The sequence below is a fragment of the Pundamilia nyererei genome, unplaced genomic scaffold (assembly GCF_000239375.1).
Source record: "Pundamilia nyererei isolate P.nyererei 1_Seehausen unplaced genomic scaffold, PunNye1.0 scaffold00001, whole genome shotgun sequence".
Taxonomy (NCBI): Eukaryota; Metazoa; Chordata; class Actinopteri; order Cichliformes; family Cichlidae; genus Pundamilia; species Pundamilia nyererei.
The window spans coordinates 12180304-12192007 of NW_005187402.1; the positions used below are offsets into that span (position 1 = coordinate 12180304).

Consider the following 11704-nt stretch of genomic DNA (forward strand, 5'->3'; position numbering starts at 1 on the left):
TTAATGTCTGAGCTACAGTGACTAATTCAGCCCATACTGACTATGAAAACTTGAGAACCTGTTCTGCCGAGGTCCTCTGCACCTTGACTCTGTTAGACATCTGCTGGTAAAAGAACTTCTAGTTTGGACGATGTATTTTTGTTGCTGTATTTCAACTTCCATTTCAACTTCACAGTACCTCCCAAACCTGGCTGGTGAAAAAGAGGCAGGTTTTTGCCATTACTCAGCATTCCTGTGGTATTTGCTCAGAAACCGTTTCAAAACTTTTTAACAGTTTAACAAAAAAATGAATAAAATAATGTGCTATCAACAAATTTTAATTTGCAGCCAGTATCTTGTTATAAATGCAAAAAGTAAGCCTCATACAAATGGGCAAAATTGGTTGTTGTAAGTTATAAGTTTATATCAAAATACTCGATACTGTTACTGTGATATTTATCTCCTGCATGCTTAAAATATTAAGTTAGATACCGCAAACCCTGCTTGTCTCAGATTTACAGCATTCGATCACGAATTCTCCCACAAACATAAAAAAGAGATTAAACCTGCGTCTACTAGTGGTTTACACATTTGCCTAATAAATTAAAGATAGCTGGTTTGATTCTGGTAGGACACACAAATCCCTTGAGGGTTGCAAAAAGCAGGGCATCTTACATAAAAAACAAGCATAAGGATTGACCTGATCATAGCTTATGGAACTCAAACCTAATGCCTTCGAAAGCTTTTCAATCAAAGGTGATGTCTTGAGATTTCGTTTTTTCAATCAGTCCGAAAACCCAACAGTGATGAATCTGTTATTTAAATCAATTATTTTATCACAGTTTCATTTAGTGTGTGTGTGTGTGTGTGTGTTTGTGTGTGAATATTCATCTGTAAAGAACAGAGCTCTTACTCAAATCGTTAAATAGTCTCAGAGGCTGATTGGTGACCCACAGTTGAACCCAGATATCTGTAGATATGGCCTAGACAGTTACAGCGGTTAGCTGGGTACTGGTGTTACTTAACCAGTTTGCATAGTGAGTTTCTCTTCCTCTTGTAGAAAGGCTTCTAATGCCAAAGCGTAGAACAACAAAAAACAGCTTTATTCCAGCAGCTACCACTCAGAAGTCACAATTTTGCAATCCTACATGATGCTGCATAAGTTCTATTATAATTTATCTATCTCAGTGTGTTGTATTTAGCTTATGTTTTGTCTGCTTGTTCAGAAGATCTGTATGTGAGGACCCTTAATGCAGACCAAATCTACGTAGAGGTGAGCCTGAACCTGAAAAAACAAGTTCTAAATGATATAAAACACAGAAAGCTATCGACCCATTGTATTACAGTAGCTAGAACTTACAAAACTTTTAATATTTGGCCAAATAAATTACTTAGATATTTAATTTTTTAAATTAAAACAAAAAGGCTGCCAAGTGATAGGTTTTCGAACAACGTATTAATCACTAGAAGACCAGATGAGGTGTGTCTGTGAAAGTGGCCCTTTAAACAGAACGGGGCAGGTGAAGAAGAAGTTGAATGAGGACGGGAGACAAAGAAAATGTTTCTGTAAGGTTTACTGAGTCGAGAAAGACTGCTGCACACAGAGCTGAAATAAATAAATGAAATAATTTTATCATAATAATTATAGTAACCATCATAGTAAGATTGCTTATTTAGGGTTTCTGTCTTCTTTTATATATATAATATATATATAGAACTTTCAATAAATTGTTCCCTTTAATATTTTTTTCTCCTGTGTTTATGCATGAGACTTTGGTTTGTTCCACTGAATGTCCTGGTAGCAGCACTCTGTATCCACGGTATCGCACAGGAGCATCATCCCCTGGGTCGTTTCCATAGCGATGCTAAAAGAAAAGGCACCCTCCCCGGCGGGCTCGGCCCCGGCACTCATCATCCTCTGTGCCTAAAGGCTGAGGATGTCATGTCCTGTTGGGGGGGAGGATTCATGAAGAAGGTTGTCTTCCAGTTGTCTTTGGTCAGGTTGTTAGTTTGGTTTTGCTGTGATTTTGCTGGCTGTTTTTGGTGCAGCTTGTTTGTTTTTTTTGTGTGTGTATTTTTATTCTTATACATTCCAGTTCCTAAAGCTTCAGTCCCTGCGGTGAGTTGTCACAGGTTCATGCAGGGACTACATGGTCCCTTTCCAGAGTCCCCCGTGATCCAGCTTCACTCATGGTTGTTGCACTCGCTCACTCTGACACACACACTCTAACATACATTTTCTCATTGACTTCTTGCAAACATGCAATTATTCAGTAAGCCACTCATTCGAACATTCCCTCATTCACCCTGCCATTCATCCAATAGCCTCACAGGATGGCACTAATTTAGCAGTGAGACAAATAAGTGCGACACATGTCAACAGTCCATTACTGGTCCATTTGATCTGAGCAGATCACTATATCCCTTTTGTCCATTCCACCATTTTCATGTCTTCTCCATCGTTCTTTCCCTTTATCTGCAGGCTAAGCACCCACTCTCTTGTTCAGTCAGTCTTTCTCACCCTTGTCCGTTTTGCATGGTTCAGTTGTAATCCCATACTTGACATTGTCCAGCTGGTACAGAACAGGAGACACAAAGGCCTTGTGGTTTTTGTGGTTGTGAACTAAAGGCCTTTGTAGACCCCAGGGACTCTGGCTGCCCTTCAGGTTCACTGTCAGTGTATCTAGAAAATGAAGGGAAGCACACCAGGTCCAAAGAGCTTCCAGCATTGGACCAATTATTGGTCTCGTTGGTCCAGTAAGGGGAACTTAAACTGAGAGGAATGATTATTAACTAGGGAGGCTGTAGTGGCAAATCAGGTGTAGAGCTAAACCCCATGAATGATTCATTAATATTCTGGTCAATGTTTTTCCCAACAAAGGGAAGTGTTCAGTCATGTGTGACAGAAGGAATGAAAGGGTTAGCTATTGGCAGGCTCAGGTCAAGGCTTTGGATGACAAGACAGTGGGTGCTAGAGTTAGCCACAACTAGCGGGGCCCAGTAGCGCGCACCCTCTTGCCCCGCTTGCTGACGGTGGTGAAGCGAAATGGAGTGGTGAGGTCAGGCTGCTCTCCCGGTGGGAAGCGTTTCATGAAGTGTACATCCTGCTGGTTGGGAAGCGTCTGCGGACCACGGCGAGGACGCCCTTTTTTAGTAAAGCCAACATACCAGCCCGTGTAGCGCGCTGACATTAGAGCTGTGTAGTGGTTTTCTAGGACCTTTTCCACAAAGACACAGTCTGCACTTCGATTACTGGCCTTCTAAGAGAGCAGAAAAACCACAGGTATACACACACACACACACACACACACACACACACACACACACACACACACACACAGAGGGAGAGAGAGAGAAAAAAAGGCTGGTCAGAAAGAAGTAAGAAGATATTCTGGATTAACATGTGTCTAAAAGAAGAAGTCTCACCTTTCCTACCAGCTTCCCACGGCGGTTCATGCACAGGTAGAAATTGGTTTCTTTGCCACGGATTCTCACCTGGCTACCAAAGGTATCAGCCTCCACTACGAGCTGGGCTTGTGAAGGGACATACAAAGGGACATACAGACATTAGAGCCATAGGTAGTGTGGACACATTATGTACTTGTATATAGTCAAGATTTAAAGACTTTCACCCCACAAATAACAAGACAGAAAGTTAACGGCGTCCTAAAGTTAGGGCTTGTTTAGCTTTGCATATCGGCCTAGCCAAGAACAACATTCAAACTGACACTGACAGACCTTTTCTTGAGCACCGTAGATTACTGACTGCTGTTAAATCTGAACCAGCCCTTTAAAGCAGATAAGGCATTCATACTGAATCACAGTTGTAGGATTCATAGTTGCTATTAAACACACTGATAAATCACAGACAGATGTAAATGTCTCTGGTTGGACAGATGGTTGTCAGATAAGCCTGGTCACACACATGGATGTGAGGCCGCTGACCAGAAATGGGCCTTGTAAAAAAGATAAGAGCCAAGACTAGATGGAGCACCGTGAGCAGAGAGGAGCGGGAAAACACTCAGACTGAATGTCTGTGATATTGTTGTTTTAAGATGTGTGCATGTGCGCTTCTGCCTCTGAGTGTGTGCAGGTGCATGTGTGTTTATCCTTCATCCTTCCAGGCAACAGCGCTTCACTAACTACACATCTTTACAGAGCGTTTGTGCCTATTTAAAAATAAAATCCCTAAAACGGTTCCTACATGACCTTAGTCAACAAAGGGGTCAAGAGAAATCAATACCTCCCTCCCTCTTGCCCCCTTCGCCTCTCTTCCCCCAACTCTCTTCTCATCTCCCTTCTGTTCTTTCACTTAATGTTTTAGACTTTCGTGCACTTGCTTTATATCTTCGCTCTCTGCACTTGGTTCCCATGTCTAATGCCTTGTTGCCACAGTTGGTCGGATTTAGGTGGATTTGCTGTCTTTCAGGTAGTATTTGTCCAAAAAAGAAATCCTCCTATCTCTTGCATCTGGAGTCTAGTTCCTAGCTTGACGTGGTGTGTTTGTGACCTGGCACCCTTATCAATGCAAAGGATGTGCTGCTGAGCCACATGCAGAAATGTGAACTCCACTTTTATGGCTTGGCTTTCTTCTTCCCATTGATTCAGGGGGGTTAAGAATGGGTTAGCCATCATTACAGACAGAGGAGGAAGTGGGGGATGGACAGGGACAGTGTTAGAGGATGGATGGGAGAAGGGGGGTGGGTGGGGGGGTTCCTGCTGTTTTAAATCCAGAGGAGATAACAGTGAGGATGCAAAATCAATGGAGGGATCGATGAAGGAGATGAGTTTCTAACACTCAGCCAGTCACTCTACCTGGCAGGCTTCTCCATCTAACTCACACTTTATTTCACACACCAACTTCTCTCTCTCTCTTTCATTCTCTCTCTCTTTCATTCTCTCTCTCTTTCATTCTCTCTCTCTTTCATTCTCTCTCTCTCTAACTTTCTTTTCCTCTCTAGTGAATCATTGAGTCAGCAGCCAGTCGATGAGGTCTTTGTACTCCCAAGACAAGCTCCACTGCCCCTCTGCCAAAGCCTGGGGAGATGTGTGTGTGCTTTTGTGAGTGTGGCTGCACAGTTGCATTCTGTCTCCATTCATGCATGCACTTGGTCAACCTTTAAGTCTTTGTACTTGCAGCTGTTAGATAGTGTGAGTGTGCACTTTGGTGCGAGTAAGCATCTTTCTCAGCGTGCATACACACATAACATTTAAACTTGTCCACTTTGCACCGTACCCACATGTTTGTGTGTGTGTATTACCATATTTGTCTCCATCTTCACCCCGGGCACTGATTTTGCGTCCCAGCACCTGGACGTGCTTGCCGCTGGTTCGGCTGTAGAGCTGGTATACTCTGTGGTGTCGCCGACTCATAGTGTCTCGCACCTGTGTCTGGTTCTCCACATGCACACTGAAGTTGACTCCATCCATACCAAGTACCTGCTGGAACACCCACACCCACCCATGAGTAAAGATCAATATACAACTTCATGCCGCACAATCACTCTTTGTCATGCCTGCTGTTTCTCACCTGTAATGGATTGCACATCACCAGCAACATCTGGATACATCTGAAATAATATAAAACAGATGAGCTTAGAAGAATGTAAGCAACACTGAATGCTGGAAGAGTCAAGCATGACACCATCATTTCCATCTCTTTCTTCTCTGCCGTTCTTTCTGTTCAACATCTCATTTCCTTATTGGGTCATTACTCACAGTTCTGGGTGTGCTGCTGGCACAGCAACTTGACATAAAGACAGGCAGATGTCCAAGGATCAGCAGACAGACAACACCCAGAGCAGTGTTTATTGTAACGCTACCAGCCTTCTGCCCGAACCCAATTTCTGACCCGTCTATGACTTTTGCTACACCAAAATCTGGCCTGCAAATGACCTGATTGGAGCATAGCAAAAAATGGCAAACATGCCAAGACAGCTAGAACATGTTTTGGTTCGGACATCTAAGGGAGCGGGCTGGCATATTTGGCTGCTCTGCATATGTAGACAGCTGAGTTGGACTACAGGTGTACATTCTACTGTGATGTGGCTTTTAAGAGCTGTGGACTGTGGTTAAATTTAGAAATGAATAGACGAGAGCAAGAGCTACTGAAACACGTGGAAAGATAATTTATGAAGGAATTGACTGGTGGTGATGCAGCAGGCAGAAATAATAAATACCGCACACGTAAAAGTATACTTTTGCGTGTTATTTCTTAGTTGTTATCGCTCTCTAGCTAAACCTTTTAATAATGTTTAGATTTAAACACTTAGTTACAGTTACAATTATAATTTTTCTCACTTCATCACATTGCTTAATTGAAGCCTGGACCTTAACCTTGGATATATTGAATGTTATTTACAGCCTCAGTAAGGGAGTGATTGTGTTGCGCAAAGCCTACTTTGGCAGTTCTCGAACTGCTCTAAATTAGTGGCTGAAGACTTGATGAAGTTCAGAACCCAGTGTGTGGGCTGAAAAGCAATTCTACGAATTTTGTCTTTCCCCACCTCATCTTATGCTATCTCTCTGTGTGCCTCTTCTCTCTTTCTGCTCCACTCTTTTCCTCTCCTCCCTATCTCTCTTCAAACTTCATGGTTTCTCTGCGAACTCTACCTATTCCTATCCATGCCTGCCTCCTATCTTCCTTTATGTTTAGAGTTAGCGAGGCGACTCCTCCACACTGTCATGGGCATACACACAGATGTGCAGATGTGTGCATGTGTGTGTACAGGAGAAGCAGGCAGCTGACAGCTGGGCTAAAGCAAAAGGAATACAATCTGCTGAGAGAGGAAGAGAGCAAGGAGATGAGAGAAGTGTACAACGACAGAGGAAGGGAGGAAGGGAGGAAGGTGAACTGAGAAAAGAGAAAGAGAGACAAAGTCAAAGAAGGCTGACAGAGAATAAAAGAGGTGGGAGATAAAATCAGAAAGAACAGGCAAATGCGCAGATGTGAGGTGGAGGAGACACGCTGGAAAAAAAAACAACACAACACAAGGTTATGCATCTCAAAATGAGAGACACGTTTAACCACAGTGTAGACTGATGTGAGAAGTAGAGAAAAAGATAAATAACAGGAAAGAGAAGAGGTGTTCGGTTCATGCCCATGGTAACACGCTACTGCCTCCTGTCACACACACATGTATAAACAAAACGTCATCACAACCCTTTTGTTTTCTTTCTCTTTTCCTTCTTTCTCAGTATTGCCTTGCGTTGGCTTCTGAATCGTTCTAATACATTAGATGCAGACATCCTGGGAAATGCAGTAGAGCATTGGCCCTCACATTTTGCCTGCGCAGGCGAAAAAACCTGAGCGCCTGTGCATTGTGAGGACTCTCAGCTGTTAAAACACCACGGCTGCACTGCTGCCGAGGACACTGTAGGAAAAGTGCCTCAGCACTGGATTCTCCCGCTCCCACAAAAACCACAGACACTCCATATTATGCCAGCCACAGAGAGAAAAAGAAGCAGAGAGGAAAGAGGGAGACAGGATCAGCCAGGAGTGGGGGAGGGATGAGAATAGGAGAGAGTAAAAGTTGGGGAGAGTAAAGACAGAAGGAGGTATGGAGAGAGGGAAAGCCCGGTACACCTTGGCCAGTGGCCAAAGCAAGCAATGATCTGACATCATAAATGTGCGTCCCAGCAGATCTACCATATGGAGTCTGTGGTTAGACGAGCAGGCCTCAGTATCGAGGACTGGGCACCGGTGTGGAGTGAGAGTGGTCGACCTGGTGGGACTTAGCACAGAGCAGCGGTTTCAGCTGTGTGTAGCAGTGGTTAACGTGGTAGGCCAACGCTGGAGCAGTGGGCTTCAGCACAGTGCAAAGAGTTTCAGATGTTCTGCGGCAGGCCTTAAGAATACTGGTTCAGCGAGTGGGTGTGTGAGTGGTATTGGCAGTAACAGGGCTTACAGCGCAACATTTGTGAGAAAACCAGAGGGCCTAGACATTGTTCTGTGGCTTTAGCAGAAGAGCAGTAACAGGTTGTTGTGGCTAAAGGCCCTTGGTTTTTCTCACTGGCTGAAGAATTATGATGAAGTTGGTTAAACAGTATGTAGATGAATAAATGGAGCTGTTGTAAAAATGATAGGTGAGGCAGAGATGAGTGGAGAGATGATTGGCTCAGGGAGACCTAAACTAAAACCAGCAGACTAAACAGTGAGTCTGCTCATCTTCAGACACTGCCAGGGGCGTCATCATTCATCAGTTATTAATTCATACTTTTTTCTTTTTTTTTTAACTGAGCAAGTATCTATGGAAAAAGCATTATAGGGAAGAAAGCGAGACAGATGTATGCAGTTAGATGGGTAGGTGGAGAGAGGGTGAGGGCGACACACAAAGAGAAGGAAAGTCAGGAAGACACCAGCAGCAGCAGGAGCACACACCCTGTCCAGGTTGTGTGAGGAATGAGAAGTATCTGGAGATGACTGCCATCTGGGAGAACACCGCCGACACAAAGAAAGAAAAATAAACCCCTGGCTTTTAACAAGACACACCTCCAATGGGCAAACTCGAGCCCCTTGAGCCCATATCCTCCTCCCTTAGATTTGCTCTTGGCACTTTATCATTTTCCTATCACACTAGATAAAGCTTGTGTTATTTGACTTCTGAAATATTTTCAATAGGAAAAAACATTTTCTTGGAGATGAGAAATGGTCTTTTCTAAGCCAGCCTGGCCATCCCTGAAGTAAATGCAGATGGTGATGGAGATGTTTATGGCAGGTTTTATGAGTTACACGGCCCTGACTCTGACCCAGTGACCCTGAACTGTCAGCCAATCAAAACAGGGCTCTATGGCATGTTTTCTATGGGGACTGATTAGGAGTGATGTAATCGCTAGATTCTGCAACCTTTCTCTCCATCGTCTTCTCGCCTACCCAGAAACTAGTTTAAACAACTGAAACACAATAGAACCCGAGGAGTGAAGCAATAATATTTGATGATAAAGTGATAGAAGTGACTTACAAGACGGTCAGCGTGGAAAGAAGGGACCACATTGCTTCCCCCCTCCACTATGGAACTTGTCCCAGAGACAGTCTCCTCGCTCGGTTTGAGCCAGTCCGACAGAGTGGCTCAGAGTCCCCCTCTGTGTTTTGAAACCGGTGGACGTTGTGCAGAGTCAAAGAGTGAGCGGACACTCCTGTTGGCATCGGCGGCGTTGTGCCCCGGTTGCCCCGGCGTAAGTAAATGTGCGGGCACGGGCAAGTTGGGGTCTGAAGCTGGGTGAACTGTGCCACTGTGACCGCCGGGCAACCTCTAACAGCTGTCCAGACCGGGGAAGGAACGGATGGGCGGAGGAGCAAAGAGTTAGAATTTTAAACGCTCGCTGCGCGTACCCGACAAGGAGAGGAACAGGTGAAAGCGCGCTCACGCCTTAAAGATAGCCAATTCCAGTCGACCCTGTTGACCCTCAGAGTGATGCTTGGCCGAGTGAACAGATGCGGCGCGTGCGTAATCTTTTGTGTAATCCAATGCGTAACGTTTAAGCGTAACAGCAGGCTCCCGGACACCAAAATGAGTTATGTGGTTGCTGGGATGAGACGGGTTGTTTGCCACGCCGCAGACGGGAGCAGGAGGCAGGTTTAGTCCCAGTAGAGCAGGGTCAGTTGCTGTTGGAGGTGGGGTACCTGGGCGTGCTGGTGAACGAAACTGCGACCTGGAGAAGGTTGCTCTGCGGGCCCAGGGTAATGCAAGGCGGGCACGGTCATGTCTGCGTCCCCACGCTGACTCAACTGGTCTGTGGCTCAGGTGACACCGACCAACAGCGTATGACAAAGTGGGTGATAAGGTCCCGGAGCGGTCCAGCTCAGAGGGGTATATGGAGAGTGCTGAATGAGAATCGGAGGGGGAAAGAAAGGGGAAAGAAAGATGAGGAAGGGAGGGGTGGCTGGAGATGATGGGAACAGCTGTGACTGGGTGGCGGACTCAGCCACCCGCGACACGGCGAGGAAATGACAGCCGCACTTTGCACCTGATTTTCCGGACTTCCCCGCTTTCCTCAGCCGCTGGTTACCGCCTGGCTGCAGTAGTCCTCCCTGCGCCCTCTCGACACAATACCTGCCAAAACACAGCACGATGACATCACCTCCAAAATGTTTGAAGGGGGAAAATGCAATCCGATCTTTTTATTTATTTATTTTTTTCAAACGCAGAAAGTTTAAGCAGTTTCTCTGAAGGGGGGGAAAACACCAAAGTCTCTTCGTTCCGAGAAAAAACAACTCCGCGGTGGAAGAGGAACGGAGTCGAGTTCACCAGTTTGAGAAGGACTAAAAGTTAACGCGAGCTAGCAGGAAACATGTTTACGCAAAATCTCACTGACAGATCGACTCCCAGTGCAAAACCTGCACACCTCCTCTTTCCCATATATCTGTTTCTGTTTCCCTGTTTCATTCAGGCACCAGAGGAGGAAACGAAGGAGGGAACGCAAAAAGAATCCAGCCGTGCGCTTTTATCCACTTCACTGGTATTATGTAGATTCTTCTCCCTTTCAAAAAATTCCAAGGTTTCTTTTCTTAAAAAAAAGAGAAGCTCTTCTTGAGGGGGGCTGCACAGGAGAGGCGCGTCGGCAGGCACAGACCTCACTCCAAGAAAAACCAGAACAAGATTTTAACAGACGCGGATCAATCCTCCCTCCCTCCCACCCCTCTCGCTCTCTCTCTCTGCCTCTCTCTCTCTTTCTTGCTCTCCTACACACACACACACACACACACACACACACACACACACACACACACACACACACACACTTACTTATTGGATCAAAATGGGATTAGTTGGTCGCTCTGCCCTGCCGACCAAAACTTACACTGCACAAATATCCATTTTAACAAGTGCTCCGTTCCATGTGAAAACATCTGGTAATGAGGTGAGATAATTTCAGTTGTTTACAATACAAACCGTTTTGTTTCAATAATTTTATCGAATCGGGCACTTTTCCTCTGTACTTTGTCTGTCCTGTTACAGCTAATATTTGTTTGTGGCAATTCTTGAATCAAGCTAAATGCATTGGAAACAATTAGAATGATGTCATAGTACCGGGAGTAATTCGCTTTTCAAAAAAAAAAAAGTCTCTTTCAGAACAAATGGGCTTGTGAAAGTACTTTTGGCCAAAGAGAATGTAAAATAAAAAAGTGCATTTAAAAGAAATCTCACAACACAAACACCTGCCTTAGCCAGGTGAACAAATTTCTGATCACCAAAGCAGACTTCTTGCCCTCCGTTATCTCTCCAAAGGATAACATCACCTCCGTAGCCTCAGTGGCCCCGGATTTTGGATAAAGGTTGTAAGGTGGAGAGGGCAGAGCTCCATATCTCTCTCTCTGTCTCTCTCTGTCTCTCTCTATTATTCTCGCTCAAACACGCGCACGCGTTCACACACCCTTCAGAGTCGCCGCACTTTTAAGTGATGTATTTTGACTCTCAATTTCATAACTTTTAAGTTAAACCTTAAGAAGGAAAAATGAAACGGAGAATGAGAGACAGTCGGGAGGGCGGTATGTAAGCACGGACACGGATCCAAAACGAACATTTCTCAGGGATTTCGGCAGCAACGCCCGCTCTGCGCTCCCAAAACTCCCTCTCACCGCCGCACAACCGCAGACGGTCAGCCAAGCCAACACAACACTCCTGCCATACCTTTCACACACACACACACACACACACACACACACACACACACACACACACACACACACACACACACACACACATAGGGAAATAATAGAGAGACA

General features: G+C 45.1%; 1 protein-coding gene across 2 annotated transcripts; it reads right to left on the bottom strand.

Annotated features, from left to right (window-relative positions):
• Positions 1-1537: 1537 nt before the first annotated feature.
• On the bottom strand, positions 1538-10544 carry fgf18a (fibroblast growth factor 18a). Of its 2 annotated transcripts, none has more exons than XM_005719916.1 (5): positions 8940-10544; positions 5510-5549; positions 5241-5418; positions 3406-3512; positions 1538-3239 (listed from the first exon to the last, which is right to left on the bottom strand). In XM_005719916.1, the coding sequence occupies exons 1-5, from the start codon at positions 8969-8971 to the stop codon at positions 2967-2969; spliced, it is 630 nt and encodes a 209-aa protein (XP_005719973.1). In that variant the 5' UTR covers positions 8972-10544; the 3' UTR covers positions 1538-2966. The 2 variants fall into 2 exon arrangements, with proteins under 2 accessions (XP_005719973.1, XP_005719972.1); XM_005719915.1 differs by having other exon boundaries at positions 5241-5421.
• Positions 10545-11704: the final 1160 nt, after the last annotated feature.